The 23015-nt window shown below is 41.5% G+C and overlaps 1 protein-coding gene across 2 annotated transcripts in view; it reads left to right on the top strand.

The window, feature by feature from the left end:
* EPPK1 (epiplakin 1) overlaps positions 1–22664 on the top strand; it is a 72027-nt gene extending 49363 nt beyond the window's left edge. For both annotated transcript variants that reach the window (XM_089663642.1, XM_089663641.1), the window contains exon 2: positions 423–22664. In XM_089663642.1, the coding sequence (XP_089519768.1) occupies positions 478–19602 (19125 nt within the window). In that variant the 5' untranslated portion in view covers positions 423–477 and the 3' untranslated portion in view covers positions 19603–22664. The remainder of the gene's footprint in view (positions 1–422) is intronic.
* Positions 22665–23015: the final 351 nt, after the last annotated feature.

Here is a 23015-nt window from a genome sequence, read left to right as displayed (position 1 = left end):
ACAGTGCTTGGGTGTAGCAGCCAATTGCTAGGTTTGAGCACTGCTACATAGCCAAGGAAGTGATGTCATCACTCCCCTAGTTTGGCAACGCCAACTATTTCAGCACCGACTGCGGAGGACAAAAGGGCGGCAAGGGATCCCTGGCAAGGTGGATGAGACTCAACCTTTCGGAGAGACACTGTCACTTTGCCCTACATGGGCAACATCCCCGCTTAGGCAGAGTACCTTATTTTAGGGCCTACACAAATATAACTGAATGCTCAAGAATATAAATATAATTTATTGATCTTGACCTCCAATGTTCACAGTATCCAGTGGGGTGAAGTGTTAACACTAGTATGTGAGGATTATTATAGGTGCAATGTACACCTTGCCATACAAAAAGATAATCTTTATTTTTTTTCCTCTTTGTTTTTTAACAGCATTTGAAAAAAAGTCTGACAAGAGTGTGGAGTAAAGTCGTCACAGGCTACAACAATGGAGCGCAAAGGTCATCACCAACATGGGAAACACGGCAAGGTTCCTCCCGCATCGAAAGACATGGAAGGCAAGGTGGAAACTCAGTTTTTTCAAGGTCTTCAGCAGGTTTCACATTCATCCAGTTCTCACTGCCATCATGAGTCCGGGGGTCACCAAGTCATTGGCCATATCAGTGGAGCCGAGGGCCACCAAGCCTCCGCTCACATTCATGGGTCTGTAGGCGACCAGGCCTCCATTCAAATTCATGGGTCTGTAGGCCACCACAAAGTCGCATGCCACCAGGAGAAAGCTGCTGAACCCATCAAAGTCACCGGCCTCATCAGTGGAGCTGAGTGTCACCATGCCACCACTCACATTCATGGGTCTGTAGGTGACCACAAGGCTGCATGTCTCCAGGAGAAAGCTGCTGAAGCCATTGAAGTCATCGGCCACATCGGTGGAGCCGTGTGCCACCAAGCCATCCAGCACGTTCATGGGTCTGTAGGCCACCTTGCCCCCCATCACATACCTGGGTCTGCAGGCCACCACAAGGCTGTATGCCACCAGGAAAAAGCTGCTGAACTCATTGAAGTCACCGGCCACATTGGTGGAACCGAGTGCCACCACGCTACCCATCACATTCATGGGTCTGTAGGCCACCATGCCACCCATCACATGCATGGCTTTGTAGGCCACCATGCCACCCATCACATTCATGGTTCTGTAGGCCACCACGAGGCTGTATGCCAACAGGAGAAAGCTGCCGAACCCATCAAAGTCACTCCAAGCATCGGTGGCTTCTCTGTGTCTCAGACAAAAGAGAAAGTTGGCATTTACCAAGCCGTACAGAAAAATCTTATCTCTGAGGAGGTGGCTCTGGCTCTGCTGGAAGCCCAAGCTGCAACTGGCCATATCACCAATCCATCAAACAATCAAAAACTGACTGTAGAGGCAGCTATTCAACAAGGCATTGTTGGGCCAGAGTATCAACAAAAGTTGCTGCTGGCAAATAGTGCAGCCACAGGCTACAAACACAAAGAAGAAACAATATCTCTCTTCCAGGCATATAAAAAAGGTCTGGTTGGGAAAAACAACGCAGTGCGTTTTCTACAAGCCCAAATCGCAACCGGTGGAATTATCAATTACATGAATGGAAGCAGAGTACCATTTTCAGAAGCCGTGAAAGCTAACTACATAGATGAGAGTTTGTTCAAAACGCTTATTGGCCCATCAGAATTCTCAAGCTGTTATCCTGACCCCAATACAAAGGAAGGTTCCAGCTATCAGGAGCTTCTGTCTAAAAGTTTCACAGATTCAGAAACTGGACTGGTACTTCTTCCTCTACAGGAAAGTCTGCAAGGTCTGAGGAAGTCTGTCAATCTGGAGCAACTGTTCAGGGCCAGCATAATTACTCAGGTTCAGTACGATGAAATCAAAGCAGGCAAACAAACCATACAGCAGATTGGAGAACTGCAAGAGGTCCGACAGTTTCTAAATGGGTCGTCGAGCATTGGAGGAGTATATGTAGAAAGCACGAAGGAGAAAATAAGTATATATCAGGCTTTGAAGAGAAACTTTCTTTCGACCGATTATGCAGTTGCTCTGTTGGAAGCTCAAGCAGCATCAGGCTTCATCGTAGATCCAGAGAACAACAAAACTTTCACCGTCACCCAAGCTGTTCAGGAAGGAGTGGTGGGATTTGACCTCAAAGAGAAGCTACTGAATGCTGAACGAGCAATCACTGGATTTAATGATTTATACACCGTGAACAAAATTTCCCTCTTTCACGCAATAAAGAAAGAGCTGATTGACCGAAACTTGGGCCTTAATCTTCTCCAAGTCCAGCTTGCAACAGGAGGAATTATTGATCCATTCCACAGTTTTCACGTCCCTTTGGAAACCGCCTATAAACGAGGTTTATTGGATGAAGATACAGCTAAACTGTTAACCACAAATCTTGGTTTCCTGGATCCCAACACTGATGACTGGGTTACTTATCAGGAACTTAGATCGAGAGCCACATTTGATCCAAACTTAAATGCATACTTCTTTCCTTTGAAACTTTCCTTCCATGGTATAAGGGGAAAAGTTACAAGTGATGAATTACTGAACTCTAATATCATTGATCAGGCAACATTTGAAAGCCTCCAGAAAGGAAAACTATCCATCCAAGATGTTGGTGACCAGGAGAATGTGAAGCGCTATCTTGAGGGAACTGGCTTAATTGCTGGAGTGGCAGATATTTCTGGAAATAAGATAATAAGCATTTACCAAGCAATGAAAGAACATCTTCTCATGCCAGGAACGTCCATAGCCCTCCTAGAGGCTCAGGCTGCCACCGGATACTTGATAGACCCTGTAAAGAACCTGAAATTTTCTGTGCAAGATGCAGTGAAAAATGGCTTGATTGGACCTGAGCTTTACGAAAAACTTCTGTTTGCTGAAAGGGCAGCCACAGGTTACAAAGATCCCTCTTCTACAGAGAGACTTTCATTGTTCCAAGCAATAAAGAGGGGCTTTGTCACAAGAGATCATGGCGTCCATCTTCTGAATGCCCAGCTTGCCACAGGTGGAATCATCGATCCATCAAAGAAGCATCGTGTTCCAGTAGAGGTGGCTTACACACGTGGTCACTTTGATGAAGACACAAATAAAATTTTGCTTGCTCAAACCAATGACATAAAAGGATTTTTCGATCCAAACTTAAAAGAAAATGTTACCTATGAACAATTGCTGGAACGGAGCGTCATCGATCTTAACTCTGGGCTGTACCTGACTCCCGTATTTGACAATGAGCAGAAAACCACACATTCATATGTAGATTATAAGACCAAAGTGATTTTCGATGGAATAAAACTGACACTTACATTTGGCAAGTTTAAAGGACATCTTGTTTCCCTGTGGCAAATTCTTTTCTCAGAATATTTTAGCTTTGAGTTAAGGCAATCTTTCATCAGCCTGTATAAAGCTGGAAGTCTTTCCATAGAAGAATTGTCTAGAAAAGTGGAAGCGGAGATAAAGCAAGTGGTATCCTCCACCAAAGTCACATTTAAAGGCCTTAGAGAATCAGTAACTCCTGGGCAACTGCTGGAGTCTGAAATTATTGACAAGACCTTGTTCAATAAACTGCAGCAAGGTGAAGCTTCAGCAAAGGACGTGGTGAATATCGACACAGTCAAGAAATACCTGCAAGGCACTGGAAGTATTGGTGGACTTTTCCTAGCAGATACCCAAGAAAAGCTCAGCATTTACCAAGGAAAGAGAAAAGGCTTCCTAAGACCAGGGACTTCCTTGATTCTCCTTGAAGCACAAGCAGCAACAGGTTATATTATTGATCCAGTGAAAAACACCAAGTTCTCAGTAGATGAAGCTCTCAAAGCAAATATTATCGGTCCTGAGTACTATGAAAAACTTTTGGCAGCAGAAAAATCAGTTACCGGATACAAAGATCCGTACACGGGTGAAAGAATTTCTCTGTTTCAAGCAATGAACAAGGGCTTAATTGTCAAAGAACACGGCATTAGGCTCTTGGAAGCCCAGATTGCAACTGGTGGCGTTATCGACCCCATAAACAGTCTCAGAATCCCAGTCGAAGTGGCCTACAAGCGAGGCTATTTTGACAAGAAAATGAATCTAATTCTCTCCGATCCAAGCGATGACACAAAAGGGTTCTTTGATCCAAACACAAATGAAAACCTCACCTATCTACAACTGAAAGAAAAATGCATTACAGACCCGTCAACTAACCTTTGCCTTCTACCCTTGGTCAGCAAGCAGCGACAATTCAGCATTAATGAACACGTCAGGAATTCTTTCAGAAATGTGGAGATTTATGTCAGATATGGAAGATTATGTGGCCAAACAGTGTCTGCATGGTTCCTCATCAACTCTGAGTACTTCAGTGAGGGGAGAAGGAGAGAACTGCTTGAGCAGTTCAGACTGAAAAAGTTGACCCTTGAACAAATTACCATCATCATTGAAGAGGAAATAATGAAATGGGCAGATATCCCTGTTCCCACATTAAGGGGACAAGTGAATATTCATGAGCTGTTGGAATATGAGATCATTGAAAAAGAATTATTTGACCAAGTCCTAGAAGGAAAAGTGACAGTAGAGGATGTGTTTAAAAACAACAAAGTTCAGAAGTCCTTGCAAGGGTCTGGTGTCCTTGGTGGAGTCATTATCCAACCCTCCAATAAGAAGTTAAGTTTTTCGGAAGCAACAAAAAATAACATTTTGCTGCCTAGCACCATCTTGCCATTATTAGAGGCTCAGGCTGCTACTGGACACATAGTGGACCCAGTCAGTAACCAGAAACTCTCAGTTGATGAGGCTCTCAAAGCAGCTGTTGTCGAGCCACAGTTTTATGAGAGACTTGCTTATGCCGAGGAAGCTGCAACAGGTTACATAGATCCATTTTCAGGGAAGAAAATCTCCCTTTTCCAAGCCATGAAGAAAGGCCTTATTGAAGAAAAGCATGCCAAACAGCTTCTCAATGCACAGCTAGCTACTGGTGGAGTCATTGATCCAATACATGGCTTCCGCCTTACAGAATCAGTGGCCAAGAAGCATGGCTATATTGGCGAGGAGCTATCTAAAGATCTCTCTCAACCTACAGATGACACAAAAACATTCTATGACCCAACTACCAAAGAAAAGGTCACTTACTCTGAACTCCTCAGCCGGTCACAAAAAGATGAATCGTCTGGCCTCCTTTTACTTCCATTGCCCCAAGATTTTGCAGAGGTTCCAGTCATAAATTTATATTCTGATGAAGAAGTCCGGCAGCTCTTGAAGTACGCTAGGATCGAAGAGAGGAACATCACAGTCTGGGAACTGCTTCATTCTGGATATTTTACAGAAGAACAGCAATTTGAATTCCTGGAAAAATTTAGAGCTAAGAAATTGACCCTTCAGGAATTGATCACTGAAATCCTGCAAATAGTCAGAATTAATGAGATAAAAAGAACAACTCACATTAATTTTCAAGGACTCAGAGGAGAAGTCCCGGCTGTATGGCTCCTAGACTTAGGTATTATTACACAGAAAATATTTGATGAACTCGTTCAGGGCCTCAAGTCTGTTGGAGAGATTTCTCAGTTAGCTGAAGTGAAGAAAAGTCTAGAGGGCACGGGTTCCATATCTGGGGTATTCCTGCCATCTACAAAGGAAAAATTGAGCATTTATCAGGCCTTGAAAAAAAAATTACTCCTTCCTGCCAATGCCATAAGGCTTCTAGAAGCCCAAGCCGCAATTGGATTTATTATAGACCCAGTAAAGAATGAAAAATATACAGTTGACAATGCAGTGAAAGCTGGGGTCGTAGGCCCTGAACTTCATGAAAAACTCTTGACTGCTGAAAGTGCAGTAAGTGGATACACCGATCCTTACACAGGAAACAAGATATCTCTAGGTCAAGCAATCCAGAAGAAACTTATACCAGAAAAAGAAGGTTTTCCACTCCTCCAAGCCCAGTTGGCCGCTGGTGGAATAATTGATCCCATTCATTGTCATTATGTACCATTACAGCTGGCATACAAATTGGGCTTTCTGGACGAAGAAACATCCAAACAAACAGTAGACCTGAAAGTCTACGTTGATCCAAACACCAAAGAAAAAGTGAGCTATGAGCAGCTGAAACAAAGATGCTACAGTGACCCCGAGACTGGCTCGCTGCTTCTGAATCTTTCGGAGACTGCAGCATTTTATGCTGAAGGACACTTCATTGATGTTTTCAAATCCTTTACAGTGACTGTCAATGCAGGAAGGTTCAAAGGCCAAACTGTGTCTCTCTGGGAACTTCTGAATTCAGAGTACGTCAGTGCAGATAAATTAAAAGAATTTCTACTTAAATACAAAACCAACAGCTCTGAGGCTTTACAGGAAATCATAAAGACTGTCACCACCATCTTTGAAGAAACAGATGCAACAAGCACACAGATCAAGTTCAAAGGTCTTCGGAAGCAAGTGTCTGCAAGTGACCTATTCCAGTCAGAGGTCATTGACAAAAAAACTCTTGATGCGCTTAACCTGGGGAAGAAGACCATAGATGAAGTGACAGAAATGGACACTGTGAAACGCTACTTGGTAGGAACTAATAGTATTGCTGGAGTTCTTCTTCAGGCCACAAACAAAAAGTTGAGTATTTATGAGGCAATGCTCAAAGGCATTTTAAGGCCTGGTACTGCCTTGGTACTGCTAGAAGCCCAGGCAGCTACAGGTTTTATGATTGATCCAGTTAAGAACAAAAAGCTATCAGTTGATGAAGCATTTGCTGAGGGTCTAATAGGGTCCGATGTACAAGCCAAGTTGCTGTCTGCAGAGCAAGCTGTAACGGGGTATAAAGATCCGTATAGTGGGGAGAAGATTTCCTTGTTTCAAGCTATGCAGAAAAGTATTATCGTTAAGACCCATGGTATTCGTCTGCTGGAAGCTCAGATTGCCACAGGTGGCATTATTGACCCAGTCCACAGCCACAGAGTTCCTGTAGAAGTGGCCTACAAACGAGGCTACTTCAATGAGGAAATTAACACAATTCTGTCAGATCCCAGCGATGATACTAAAGGGTTCTTTGACCCCAATACTCACGAGAACCTTACTTATCTGCAACTGGTAGAAAGGTGCATTCAAGATCCTGAAACTGGGCTGTATTTATTACAGGTTGTAAAGAGAGGTGAAAACTACTTCTATATCACTGACAAAATGAAGGCTGACTTACAGTCAAGAACCATTAGACTTCAATTTGGAAGATACGCTAATCAAACTGTGTCTGTCTGGGAAATACTCACTTCTCATTATATCACTGACCTGAAAAGGAGAGAACTTGTTAGATTATACATCTTGGGGGTACTCAGCATAGATCAGCTTATCTCCAGCATCACTACAGTTATAGAAGAATACGAATCTAAGAGCAGTAACCTAAAACTGAAGGGAATTCGGGGAGAAGTAAGTGCCACTGATTTGTACAATGCAGACATAATTGACCGAAAGACCTTAAGCGACCTGAAGGAAGGCAAAATATCTGTGGAATCTGTTTCCGAACTGGATTCTGTTAGAAAGTACTTGAAAGGAAAAAGCTGTATTGCTGGAGTTTTATCTCTGCCTACCAATGAAACTCTAAGTATCTATGAAGCTATAAGTAGAGGCATTCTATCTAGAGATATTGGTCTGATTCTTCTTCAAGCCCAAGCTGCCACTGGCCATCTTATTGACCCCATCAAAAATCAAATACTTACCATTCCTGATGCAGTGTCCCAAGGTCTTGTTAAATCTGATGTTCAAGAACAGCTTGAAATTGCTGAAAAGGCAGTTACTGGATATACAGATGAAGAATCTGGAAAAAGAATTTCTCTTTTCCAAGCCATCAAGAAAGAAATTGTGCCAAAAGGGCTAGGAATTTCTCTCCTTGACGTCCAACTGGCAACTGGAGGTGTTGTAGACCCAGTTTTAAGCCATAGAATTCCTTTGCATGTAGCTTACCAGAGGGCGTATCTGGATGAAGACTTTTACCTTCTCATCTCAGATTCTGGAAAGAAAGGATTTGTAGACCCTAACACACATGAAAGAATTACATATAACAACTTGCTGGAAAGATGTGTCAAAGACCAAAAAACTGGACATTATTTGCTTCCACTGACTGAAAAGCGTGATGATTACTTTTACATTGACGAGGCAACCAAAAAAATTCTGGAAGAAAGCACCGTGGCAATGAACAGTGGCAAGTTCAAAGGTCAGGATATTTCACTTTGGGAACTTTTGAGCTCCACTTATATCTCTGAAGAAAAACGAAAGCAGATCATCAAGTTATACAAAACTAAAACTTCTTCAACACTGAAAGACATCGTAAGTGACATCACATCAGTCATTGAAGAAAAGGATAAGGGTCAACATGACATCTGGTTCCAGGGACTGAGGAAACAGGTCACCGCTACAGAATTACTTGATGCTGGAATTATCAACCAAGAGACTCTTGATGGTTTAAAGAAGGACTTGCAGACTGTGAATGAAGTAGCAAAAATAGATTCCATTAAACAATACCTTGAAGGCACCAGCTGCATTGCAGGGGTGCTTATCCCTTCAAAACTCGACCCATCCAAAAACGAAAAGGTTAATATCTATGATGCTATGCTGAGACGTATTCTGAGGCCTGGGACAGCACTGGTTCTTCTGGAGGCCCAGGCTGCTACTGGATTTGTTGTTGACAGCATAAAAAACCGTAGACTTTCAGTTGATGAAGCGTTATCAGCCGGGGTGATTGGCTATGAAATTTATGACAAACTGCTGTCTGCAGAAAGAGGAGTTACAGGCTACAGCGATCCCTACACTGGTGAAAAACTTTCCTTGTTCCAAGCCATGCAAAAAGATATCATTGTAAAGGAGCATGGAATACGCCTACTGGAAGCCCAGATTGCTACAGGTGGCATAATAGACCCAGTACACAGCCACCGTGTCCCAGTGGAAGTAGCTTATAAGCGGGGCTATTTTGACGAAGAACTGAACCAAATCCTTTTAGATCCCACTGATGACACAAAAGGTTTCTTTGACCCAAACACTCACGAAAACCTCACCTACCTGCAGCTGCTCCAGAGATGCGTCAAAGATTCTGACAGTGGATTGTATATGCTGGAACTTAAAGACAGCAAGTTCTCCCCAGTACAGATCCAAAATAAATTTCAATCCAGTTTTATTCAGATTGCTGTTGGAGAGTTTCAAGGAAAAAACGTTTCCATCTGGGAGCTTTTAAACTCTAAATACTTCACGGCTGAGAGGCGAGAGGAGCTACTCAAGAAATTTGAATTTGGTACTTTAACTATCGAGGAAATTCTGGCCATAACTGTTAAAGCCGTTAATGAAACAGAGCAAACATCTCAAGCCAGTACAACAGTGCCTCAAATTGATGCCACAGACTCTGCCCATCAAGTAGCTAAAGCCCAGACTTGGCTCCAGTCGGAAAAGGTGAACATGTCTGTGGGTGACTTCAAAGGACAGAGCATTTCTGTTTGGGATCTCCTGAATTCTCATTATATCTCTGGAGAGAAACGGAAGGAAATATTAGAAAAGATACAGTCTGGGACTCTGACCATACAAGAAATTATCACAATTCTCATCACCATCATCACGGAAACGGAAACCACAAAGGTGGTCCAGAAGAGTGTATCCGTACCAGTCGAGCAGCCTGTGGAACTTGAACATTTTGTACAAGATGATGAGATTGAGAAGGCTTTACGAAACATCAGTATTCCAGTCACAAAAGGCCAATATTCTGGGCAAGAGGTTTCTATATGGGATCTGCTTAATTCCAGGTATATTCCGGAAGATACCAAACAAGAATTAATCAAAGAATACAAACTGACGGTCCAAGACATCATGGAACTTGTGGTACATTCAATCAGAAAGACTGATCAGAGCAGATTCAAAACTGAGTACAATTTGAAACAGGACGTTTACAATGTTGTGCAGACCATAGAGATTGAAGTAACCGAAGGAGAGTTCAAAGGTCAGAAACTTTCTGTATGGTATCTTCTGAACTCTAAATATTTTTCAGAGGAGAAAAGAAGGGAGCTTCTTGAGAAGTTTAATTCTGGCACACTAAGCATAGCCGAACTTATCACAATTATCAAGACTATTATAACAGAAACTGAAGAACATAGCAAAAAATTGAAATTCAAAGGCCTCCGGAGACAAGTTACGGCAACTGAACTGCTTACATCTGAAATTATTGACCAAAATACACTGAGAGAGCTGGCTCAAGGACAGAAGACTGTTGAGGAGGTGACTCAAATGGACAGTGTGAAAAGATACTTGGAAGGAACAAGCTGTATAGCTGGAGTACTGGTTCCATCTCTTAAAGATCCTTCAAAGACGGATAAGATGAGCATTTATGACGCTATGCTGAAGAACATCCTGAGGCCAGGGACAGCTCTCGTTCTTCTGGAAGCTCAAGCTGCCACTGGATTTATCATTGATCCTGTGAGCAACAAAAAACTGTCAGTAGATGAAGCTGCAGCCGATGGTTTAATTGGCCGTGAACTTCATAAAAAACTTCTTTCTGCAGAAAGAGCGGTAACTGGCTATAAAGACCCTTATACTGGTGACAAGATCTCCCTCTTCCAAGCCATGCAAAAAGACCTCATTGTAAAAGATCACGGTATTCGCTTACTGGAGGCCCAGATTGCCACCGGGGGTATCATTGACCCAGTACATAGCCACAGAGTCCCCGTGGAAGTAGCTTACAAACGTGGCTACTTTGATGAGCAGCTGAACCAGATACTAACAGATCCCACTGATGACACGAAAGGATTCTTTGATCCCAACACTCACGAAAACCTTACTTATCTGCAGTTACTTAGCCGATGTGTTCAGGACTCAGATACCAGATTGTACATGCTTACAATGAAAGACAAACAAGCAGAGAAGACCTTTGAAACTGGTCTGCAGTCACTAACTATACATATTAAAATTGGGCAGTATGAAGGGCAGACTCTGTCCTCCTGGGAGCTTCTCCACTCCAAGTATTTTACAGAAGAAAAGAGACAGTTCCTTCTGAATAAGTATAAATCAAAGACTTTAACAGTTGAGGAACTTATTTCGAGTATTCAATCAACTATTGAAGACTGGGAACAACGGACCAGTAGCCAAACTGTGGATGGGTCTATCCTGAAAGAAACAGTCCAAGAAATTACCAAAGAAATTGAGAAAGCTGTTACAATTGAGAAAAAAGAAGTTTATGATATTGCTTGTGTTCCAATACCAAAGCCATGTTTTTTTAAACCAGATACAGTCGAAGACCAAAAAGCTTTAACAGTTTTCACTGTTCACGTTCAGGCAGAAGAGTTTCAGGGTAAACAAGTGTCTCTGTGGGAAGTGCTCCAATCAAAATATGTTTCAGATGATAGCCGTAACACCCAGCTAAAAAAACACCAAGCTGCCATAGAAAAACTTAAACACAGAATCGTAGGTTTTATTGAGGCCGCTGAGGTTAAAACTGGAACAGAAATCCAACAAAAACTAGAATTAAAGTCTGTGGAGGTCAACGTAGGAGAATTCAAAGGGCAAAATGTTTCCTTGTGGTCCCTCCTCTACTCCAAGTACATCACTGAGGAAAAAAGAACTGAGCTACTTGAAAAATTCAAACTGGGGTCCTTAACAGAGGAAGAGATTTTAAGAATAATTATTACAATAATTGAGGAAACTGAAGAGAGTCATAAAATCAAAAGAGAGAAAGAGAGACAACAGGAGTTGGAGCTGAAGCTCACAGAGGTCACAGCTGGAGAATTCAAAGGTCAGAATGTTTCTGTCTGGTTCCTTCTCTATTCCAAGTATATCACTGAGGAGAAACGAAACGAGCTGCTTGAAAAATTCAAATCAGGAACCCTAACAGCTGATGAAATTTTAAAAATCATTATAACAATAATTGAAGAGACAGAAAAGAGGCCTGAATTGAATTTTAAGGGTCTTCGTCAGCAGGTGACGGCCTCTCAACTGCTCCAGTCAAGAATCATAGACCAGAAGATTCTGGATGAACTGACTCAGGGCAGCAAGACTGTAGAAGAGGTCACTCAGATGGACTCTGTGAAGAAATATCTTGAAGGATCTAGCAGCATTGCAGGAGTGTTTGTTACATCAAAGACCGATCCTTCCAAAAAAGAAAAGCTGACCATCTATGATGCCATGTTGAAACGTATACTGAGGCCTGGAACAGCTTTGATCCTTCTTGAAGCACAGGCTGCTACAGGATTTGTGATTGATCCTATTCAGAACAAAAAGCTTTCTGTAGAGGAGGCCTTAGCTGCAGGAGTGATTGGGCATGACATACATGATAAACTTTTGTCTGCAGAAAGAGGAGTCACTGGCTATAATGACCCCTACACTGGAGAGAAAATCTCTATTTTCCAGGCCATGAAGAAAGATCTCATTGTTAAGGATCATGGAATACGTTTCCTGGAAGCCCAGATTGCCACCGGAGGAATTATTGATCCCATACACAGTCATCGTGTACCTGTGGAGGTTGCATACAAACGTGGCTACTTTGATGAAGAAATGAACCAGATCCTCTCAGATCCCTCCGATGACACAAAGGGATTCTTTGATCCCAATACTCATGAGAACCTCACTTACCTGCAGCTGCTCCAAAGATGTGTCCAAGATCCAGAGACTGGACTGTATATGCTGGATGTGAATGTGAATAAAGTTCCATCTACCCAGACTGGGAAAGAGACTATTCAAACAACAAAACATATTAGTGTCATGCAGACTCACATGAAAGAAAAATACATTTCCATCTGGGAGCTTCTGAATTCCATGTTTATTTCGGCAGAGAAACGGGAAGAGCTGTTGAAAAAGTACAGTTCAGAAACCATATCTGTTGATGAACTTATCTCTATCCTTATCAGACTTATTACTGGAACAATACATATGGCTGATACAACAGACTCAGCTGACAAAGAGACTGTACTGAAATCAGAAACGGTGGATGTGTCTGTTGGTGGCTTTAAAGAACAAGCATCTGTGTGGGAGCTCCTGAATTCTCATTATATCACTGAAGAGAAGCAAAGAGAACTAATAGAAAAATATAAAAATGGGACTCTGACCATACAAGAAATCATAAGGATTCTCATTTCAACCATCACTGACTCTAAAACTGAAGAGGTCCTTCAAAGTGCCGTTATTTCAGTAGAGCAGCAGTTACAACCTTCATTACAAGAAGATGAGATTCGGAAAGCTTTGCAAAGCATCAACATCCATGTTAGAAAAGGAGAGTACGCTGGGCAGGAGGTTTCTGTGTGGGACCTTCTGCACTCCAGGTACATCTCAGAAGAAAAAAGACAAGAGATGCTCGGGAACTACAAATTAACTCTGGAAGACATAATACGACTGGTTCTTCAGACCATTGAAAGCGGTGATCAAAGGAGCATCCAATCTCACTTCAAAATAGAATATCATTTGAAGGAGGAAACGCTTAGTGCTGTGCAGACCAACCAGATCGAAGCAACCGAAGGCGAGTTCAAAGGTCAAAAACTGTCAGTGTGGGATGTACTACATTCCAAGTACTTTTCGGAGGAGAAAAGACGTGAGCTGCTTGAACAGTTTAACTCTGGCACACTCAGCATTGATGGGCTTATCAAGGTTATCACCACAATAATACAAGAGACGGAGGCACAAAGTAAGAGTTTGAAATTTAAAGGCCTCAGAAGACAAGTTACTGCATCTGAACTGCTTACATCAGAAATTATTGACCAGAATACACTGAGAGAGTTGACTCAAGGACAAAAGACTGTTGAGGAGGTGACTCAAATGGACAGTGTGAAGAGATACTTGGAAGGAACAAGCTGTATAGCTGGAGTACTGGTTCCATCTCTTAAAGATCCTTCAAAGAAAGACAAAATGAGCATTTATGACGCTATGTTGAAGAACATCCTGAGACCAGGGACAGCTCTTGTTCTTCTGGAAGCTCAGGCAGCCACTGGATTTATTATTGACCCTGTGAGCAACAAGAAACTGTCCGTAGATGAAGCTGCAGCAGCTGGTTTAATTGGCCGTGAACTTCATGCAAAACTTCAATCTGCAGAAAAAGCAGTAACTGGCTACAATGACCCCTATTCTGGTGAAAAAATCTCTCTCTTCCAAGCCATTCAGAAAGATCTTATTGTAAAAGATCACGGTATTCGCTTACTGGAGGCCCAGATTGCCACCGGAGGTATCATTGACCCAGTACACAGTCACAGAGTCCCGGTGGAAGTGGCATATAAACGTGGTTACTTCGATGAACAGATGAACCAGATACTAACAGATCCCACTGATGACACCAAAGGATTCTTTGATCCCAATACTCATGAAAACCTCACCTACCTGCAGTTAGTTAGTCGATGTGTTCAGGACCCAGATACAGGTTTATACATGCTTACAATGAAAGACAAACAAGCTGTCATAGCAGAAAAAAATAGTCTGCAGTCACTAACTATTCAAATTAAAGTTGGGCAGTATAAAGGACAGACTCTGTCCTCCTGGGAGCTTCTCCACTCCAAGTACTTCACAGAAGAAAAGAGACAGGTACTTCTGAACAAGTATAACGCCAAGACTATAACAGTAGAGGAATTTATCTCAAGTATTACATCAGCCATTGAAGAATGGGAACAACGGCATAGTAGCCAGACTGCCAATGGATTTAGCCTAGAAGAGGCAGTCCAAGATATTACACAAGAAAACAAGAAGAGCCTTCTCCAGTCTAAGCTCGTGGAAATTACCAAAGGCAAACTCCAAGGCCAGAAGGTCTCTTTGTGGGACCTTCTCAACTCTGAGTATATTGAAGTAGGCAAAAAGGAAGACATCTTACAGAAGTATTTCTCAGGTGTCTTGACACTAGAAGAGATCATTAGAATCATCACAGTCATTATTACAGAGACGAAGGAGAAAGACGTCTCCATTCATCAGGCCACCATTCCAAAGCCAGGAGAACCTGGAATAATTGCCACGGATGAACTTGAAAGAGCCCTAAGTGCAATTGTGGTCAATATTAAAACCAGTCATCTACCAGAGCAGAAAATGTCACTTTGGGACATCCTCCATTCTAATTATCTCCCTGAGGACAAACGTAATGACCAGCTTACCAAACATAAGTTAACTGTGGAAAATTTAAAGCAAACAATTTCATTCTTAATTGATGATTCGGAGACTAAAAAAGACACTGAAATTCAACAAGCACTGGATGTTAAGCTCACTGAGGTCACTGTTGGGGAATTCAAAGGACAGAATGTTTCATTATGGTTCCTTCTTCATTCAAAATATGTCACTGAGGAAAAGCGAAAAGAACTTCTGGCGAAGTATGCATCTGGAACCCTAACAAATGAAGAGATTTTAAAAATAATTATCACAATAATTGAAGAGACTGAGCAGACCCAGCAAATACAAGCAGACAAAGAAATTCAACAGAAACTAGAAATTAAGCTCACCGAGGCCAGTGTGGGAGAATTAAAAGGACAGACTGAACAACCCCAAACAGTAAAAGCAGACAAAGAAATTGAGAAGAAATTGGAAGGGAAATTTGCCGAAGTCAGTGTTGGAGAATTCAAAGGGCAGAATCTTTCGGTGTGGTTCCTTCTCCATTCAAAATATGTCACGGAGGAGAAGCAAAAAGAACTTTTGGAAAAGTATGTATCTGGGACCTTGACAGATGATGAGATTTTAAAAATAATTATCACAATAATCGAAGAGACTGAACACACCACAAAAACGCAAGCAGAGAAAGAAATTCAACAGAAATTTGAACTGAAGCTCAATGAAGTCGGTGTTGGAGAATTCAAAGGACAAAATGTTTCTTTATGGTTCCTTCTCAACTCTAAGTACATTACAGAGGAAAAAAGAATTGAACTGCTTGAAAAATACAAACTTGGGTCTTTAACAGAGGATGAGTTTTTTAAAATAATTATCACAATAATAGAAGAGACTGAACACACCACAAAAACACAAGCAGAGAAGGAAATTCAACAGAAATTTGAACTGAAGCTCAATGAAGTCGGTGTTGGAGAATTCAAAGGACAGAATGTTTCATTATGGTTCCTTCTCAACTCTAAGTACATTACAGAGGAAAAAAGAATTGAACTACTTGAAAAATACAAACTCGGGTCTTTAACAGAGGATGAGTTTTTTAAAATAATTATCACAATAATAGAAGAGACTGAACACACCACAAAAACACAAGCAGAGAAAGAAATTCAACAGAAATTTGAACTGAAGCTCAATGAAGTCAGTGTTGGAGAATTCAAAGGACAGAATGTTTCCTTGTGGTTCCTTCTCTACTCTAAGTACATCACGGAGGAAAAAAGAACTGAGCTACTTGAGAAATACAAACTTGGGTCTTTAACAGAGGATGAGATTTTTAGAATAATTATCACAATAATAGAAGAGACTGAACACACCACAAAAACACAAGCAGAGAAAGAAATTCAACAGAAATTTGAACTGAAGCTCAATGAAGTCAATGTTGGAGAATTCAAAGGACAGAATGTTTCTTTATGGTTCCTTCTCAACTCTAAGTACATTACAGAGGAAAAAAGAATTGAACTACTTGAAAAATACAAACTTGGGTCTTTAACAGAGGATGAGTTTTTTAAAATAATTATCACAATAATAGAAGAGACTGAACACACCACAAAAACACAAGCAGAGAAAGAAATTCAACAGAAATTTGAACTGAAGCTCAATGAAGTCGGTGTTGGAGAATTCAAAGGACAGAATGTTTCTTTATGGTTCCTTCTCTACTCTAAGTACATCACAGAGGAAAAAAGAACTGAGCTACTTGAGAAATACAAACTCGGGTCTTTAACAGAGGATGAGATTTTAAGAATAATAATTACAATAATTGAGGAAACTGAACACACCACGAAAACACAAGCAGGGAAGGAAATTCAACAGAAATTTGAACTCAAGCTCAATGAAGTCAGTGTTGGAGAATTCAAAGGACAAAATGTTTCATTATGGTTCCTTCTCTACTCTAAGTACATCACGGAGGAAAAAAGAACTGAGCTACTTGAGAAATACAAACTCGGGTCTTTAACAGAGGATGAGATTTTAAGAATAATAATTACAATAATTGAGGAAACTGAAGAGAATCTTAAAATCAAAAGAGAGAAAGAGATACAACAGGAGTTGGAGCTGAAGCTCACAGAGGTCAAAGCTGGAGAATTCAAAGGTCAAAATGTTTCTGTCTGGTTCCTTCTCTATTCCAAGTATATCACTGAGGAGAAACGCACTGAACTACTTACAAAATTCAAATCAGGAACCCTAACAGCTGATGAAATTTTAAGAATCATTATAACAATAATTGAAGAGACAGAAAAGAAACGTGAATTGAAGTTTAAGGGTCTTCGTCGGCAGGTGACGGCCTCTGAACTCCATCAGTCAGAAATCATAGACCAGAAGATTCTGGATGAACTGACTCAGGGCAGCAAGACTGTAGAAGAGGTCACTCAGATGGACTCTGTGAAGAAATATCTTGAAGGATCTAGCAGCATTGCAGGAGTGTTTATTACATCAAAGACCGATCCTTCCAAAAAAGAAAAGCTGACCATCTATGATTCCATGTTGAAACGTATACTGAGACCAGGAACAGCTTTGATCCTTCTTGAAGCACAGGCTGCTACAGGATTTGTGATTGATCCTATTCAGAACAAAAAGCTTTCTGTAGAGGAGGCCTTAGCTGCAGGACTGATCGGGCATGACATAAATGATAAACTTTTGTCAGCAGAAAGAGGAGTCACTGGCTATAAAGACCCCTACACTGGAGAGAAAATCTCTCTTTTCCAGGCCATGAAGAAAGATCTCATTGTTAAAGATCATGGAATACGTCTCCTGGAAGCCCAGATTGCCACTGGTGGAATTATTGATCCCATACACAGTCATCGTTTACCTGTGGAGGTTGCATACAAACGTGGCTACTTTGATGAAGAAATGAACCAGATCCTCTCAGATCCGTCCGATGATACAAAGGGATTCTTTGATCCCAACACTAATGAGAACCTCACTTACCTGCAGCTGCTCCAAAGATGTGTCCAAGATCCAGAGACTGGACTGTATATGCTGGAGGTAAAAGATGCCTCTGCTGTAAAAGAAGAGCTAAAAATCAAATCCGCTCTTCAGTGTAAAACTGTTCAAGTTTCAGCTGGGGAATTTCAAGGCAAAAAAGTTTCTGTCTGGGATCTTCTTTACTCTCGCTATATTTTAGTAGAAAAGCAACAAGAGCTCCTGAATAAATTCCGTGCTGGCACCTTGACCATTGAAGAACTGATTACTATTCTTGTTATGATAATAGCTGAGAAGGATAAAGCAGAGAAAGAAGAAAAACTATCACCAGAAATTAAAGCCATTAGAAAATCTTTCTTGTCTGTAAAAATACAAATTTCAGTCGGGGACTTTCATGAAAAATCCATGTCTCTCTGGGACCTTCTCCATTCCAAATATATCCCTGAGGATAAAAGGGAGGAATTGATTGAGAAGTTCAAGTCTAGAACGCTGACTATCGAAGAAATTATCAGTATTGTTTTAAGCATGATACAAAAAACAGAGATGCAATCAAGGCAGACAGTGATTGTTCAGGAAAAGACGGTACTATCAGTTTCAGATGAGACTGCTCATTGGCCTTCAGAAGACCAACTACAAAAAGCATTACAAGTGATTCCAAGTAACCTATCTGAAGCAGGCAGTATTTCCTTATGGGATTTCTTGCATAGCCAAAGTTTACCTGAGGGGACAAGAAATATGCTGCTACAAACTTACAAGTGTGCTATTAGAGAAGTCATGAGCGTTTCCACCAACATAGTCAAGGGAACTGCAACAGATGTCTCCACTACCCAAAGTGTCGAGATCTCCTCAACCAGCCAAGAATGTACACAAACCAACAAAAGTGTAGAGACCCAAAATGTACTCCAATCAGTAGAAGTCGATGTGACAGTGGGTCAACAGGCAAGTAAGAACTATTCCCTTTGGGAGCTTCTGCACTCTTCATACATAACAGGCGATACAAGGAATGAACTCATAGGAGGGTATGAGACTGGTGCCCTTGGGCTTCAAGATCTCATGAAGAGAATAATGCAAATTCTCATGGAAGCGGAGAAAACCAGTGTACAGATCGCAAGCCGCCAGACGGTCACACTAAAAACTGAACAATTAAGTCTTGAATCCATTCCAGAGCCAGTTATAAAGTCACTTCAGGTATTTACTGTCTCCATTTCCAGCAGTGAATTTACAGGAGAAAACGTTTCATTGTGGGATCTACTCCAGTCCAAAAACATCACCAAAGCCAAGCTTCTAGAGCTCCTCAAGAAGTACTTTCTCACTATTAATGGAATTATTGGAATGCTGAGTGATTCATCGACTAAAACTGTTACTGTGGTTACCCAAAAACCAGACACTACTACCTTCCTGAAATCCGTGAGGGTTCAGGTCAACATCGGAGGCTTCAAACTAGAAGGCGAATCGCATTCTCTATGGGAGCTCCTTCATTCAGAGTACATCACAGAAGAGAAAAGAAAGGAGCTTATTCAGCAGTACGACTCTGGCGCCATAACTTGGGAACAAATGTTCAATAACATTACCACCATCATCAAAGAGACAGAGGAAAAAACCCAGAACATCAAGTTTAAAGATTGAAGCTGTTCGGAACAGTGTCTCGGTCCAATAAATGGTGGTGCCCTAAGCATGTGCATGTCATCTCTCGAAATCTCTCTGGGGAAGGTTAGATTTCTGGGGTTTTACTTAACTTTGTCCATGTCCCTTTGGGTTCCATTAGGGTTTCTGTGAGTGAATTTATACCAACTAATGGACTTGTCTCCTCTAATACCTCAATACACATTTTATTCTGGGTCACTGTTGGAACTGGCGGGGTCATAGTAAAGAAATATTGTGGAGCCATTTTATATCCAGAAAACACATCGTTAGCAGATTGAGCTTTCAAAAGGTCAGCTGGGTCTGGTCTCTAATAATCATTTGTTCTGCACTAGGTACCATCCAGATCTAAATTGTACGTAATTGTAGGATGCTCTCAGTCCTAAGATGTGGCCGAGTCATTCCATTCTCAGTCCTGAGATGTGGCCGAATCATTCCATTCTCAGTCCTGAGATGTGGCCGAGTCATTCCATTCTCAGTCCTGAGATGTGGCCGAGTCATTCCATTCTCAGTCCTGAGATGTGGCCGAGTCATTCCATTCTCAGTCCTGAGCAGGGGTGAACTGACCATTTGGAAACTCAGGCAGTGCCCGAGGGCCTGGGGTCAGTAGGGGGCCCCATGAGATGCCCCTGGTACCTTTTTCATAGGCTTTTTTGAGTTTGGGCAAGGACACAGGGGCCCCATGATCCCCTATTGCCCGGGGGCCCCATGAGTTGTCAGTCCGCCCCTGGTCCTGAGATGTGGCTTAGTCATTCCATACTCAATCCCGAGATGTGGCCGAGTCATTCCATTCTCAATCCTGAGATGTGGCCGAGTCATTCCATTCTCAGTCCAAAGATGTGGCCGAGTCATTCCATTCTCAGTCCTATGATGTGGCCAAGTCATTCCATTCTCAGTCCTGAGATGTGTCCGATTCATTCCATTCTCAGTCCTAAGAAGTGGCCAAGTCATTCCATTCTCAGTCCTAAGATGTGTCTGATTCATTACATTCTCAGTCCTAAGATGTGGCCAAGTCATTCCATTCTCAGTCCTGAGATGTGTCTGATTCATTCCATTCTCAGTCCTAAGAAGTGGCCAAGTCATTCCATTCTCAGTCCTGATATGTAGCCGAGTCATTCCATTCTCAGTCCTAAGATGTGGCCGATTCATTCCATTCTCAGTCCTAAGAAGTGGCCAAGTCATTCCATTCTCAGTCCTGAGATGTGGCCCAGTCATTCCATTCTCAATCCTGAGATGTGGCCGAGTCATTCCATTCTCATTCTCAGTCCTGAGATGTGGCCGAGTCATTCCATTCTCAGTCCTAAGATGTGGCCAAGTCATTCCATTCTCAGTCCTAAGATGTGGCCAAGTCATTCCATTCTCAGTCCTAAGAAGTGGCCAAGTCATTCCATTCTCAGTCCTAAGAAGTGGCCAAGTCATTCCATTCTCAGTCCTAAGATGTGGCCGAGTCATTCCATTCTCAGTCCTGAGATGTGGCCGAGTCATTCCATCCACGGTCTGTTAGGTCTGATATTCTGAATGACAAAGGACTTCAGCAGTTCCAGTCTACAGTAGGATTGTTGAGGTTAAAAAGCAGAATTTTTAGAAAGCAGAGCTGCCATCAGTATCTCAGTCACCTAACACTGTATAATGCAATATTTTCTATACTGTCTCTTGTTACTTTTATTCTGCTTAAATATTAATAAACTCTCGAATTTTCTAAAGTCAGGTTTTATCTGCGAGTTTTATTATGCAGTGAAAAATGCTCATGTTTTAACCCCTCGCCCTCCTGAGGATTCCCCCCCCCCCCTCCACTTCCTTACCAGGCCATTTTTTGCGATACGGCGCTACGTTATTTTAACTGACAATTGCGCGGTCATGCAACGTTGCACCCAAATGAAATTTACGTCCAGTTTTTTTTCCACATATGGAGCTTTCTCTAGGTGGTATTTGATCACCTGCGTGTTTTTTCTTTTTTGTAATATATAAAAAATGCATTTCAACTTGCAATAAATATATATATATATTTATTTATATATATATATTTATAAGTTGAAATGCATTTTTATATATTACAAATTATATGAAAAATATTTTTCAATATATATATATATCCTTTTTTTTTCCACAAAATGGAGCTTTCTCTAGGTGGTATTTGAACACCTGCGTGTGTTTTCTTTTTTGCGCTATAAACAAAAAAAGACAGAACATTTTGGGGAAAAAAACAATATTTTTTACCTTTTGCTATTAAACATGTTCAGTAAAAAATTAAAAAAATCAAATTTCATCATAAATTTAGGCCAAAATGTATTCTGCTCCGTGTCTTCGCTAAAAATAAAAATCTAAATACGTGTAAATTAATTGGTTTACCTGAAAGTTATAGCATCTACAAATGGCGGTATATATACTGGGATTTGTTTACTAGTAATGGCGGTCGATCAGCGACTGCAGCAGGCATTCTGAGACTGGGGTGGAAATGACTTGGTGTCACTGACATCCCCAGTGACACCAATACAGTGATCAGTGCTATTAAAAAGCACTGACGCTGTACTAATGGCACTGGGCAGGAAGGGGTTAACATGTAGGGCGATCAAAGGGTTAACTGTGTGCTGTTTTACTATGTGGGTTGTGTGTGCTTTACACTGTAAACACACTGCTTTGTATGGCTCTGCTATACAAAGCAGTGTGCAGGAGGTGACAGGGGAGAGATCTGTATTGTTCACATACAGGTCTCTCCCCTGTTGGTAATACTCGAAGATCGCCGGGTGCCGGCAGGGAATCACCGGCCAGGATTCGGTGATTGACAGCCAAGCCCGCGAATTACCTCCTATCCAGAAATGCAAAATCACGTCTATATACATAGTTTTGCGTATCCATGCCGCCTTGTAGCAGAAATCTGCTAAAGGGCGCGGTTAATTAGATCTCTGTTCGCTGTTTATTAGATGTACTGATGATATTACTGGTTAAAGTTTGCATTGTTTAGGATAACATGGTCACGTTCCTATCTGATTTTGTGTGGTGTAAATTCTGGGTGATTTTTCAATAAAAGAGTTCCTATTTTCTCCTAAGCTAGTGTTGTATAGTTCTTGGGTGCAATGCCTGGCTGTAATATCTTGTTCCTGGGTCCGTGTCTGTATGGGGGGAAAACATAATCCTCTTTCCACATAGCTCACTTCCTGCCCCTGTGACACCCATAAAGGAAAAAGTGGGTGCGGGTGTCACCGGGGCAGGAAGGCACAGACAGCAATAAAAACATTGTCAATACAAACCCATCTTTGGAGATTATTTACTAAAACTGGAGAGTGTAACATCTGGTGCAGCTTTGCACAGGAACCAATCGGCTTCCAGGTTTTTATTGCCAAAGTTTAATTGAACAAGCTGAAATTAGAAGCTGATTGGTTACCATATGCAGCAGCACC

Source organism: Staurois parvus, unplaced genomic scaffold (genome assembly GCF_062004578.1).
Source record: "Staurois parvus isolate SC_StPar_1 unplaced genomic scaffold, SC_StPar_1.0 ptg001736l, whole genome shotgun sequence".
NCBI classification, from domain to species: domain Eukaryota; kingdom Metazoa; phylum Chordata; class Amphibia; order Anura; family Ranidae; genus Staurois; species Staurois parvus.
This window is presented reverse-complemented; position numbering and strand designations above follow the sequence as displayed.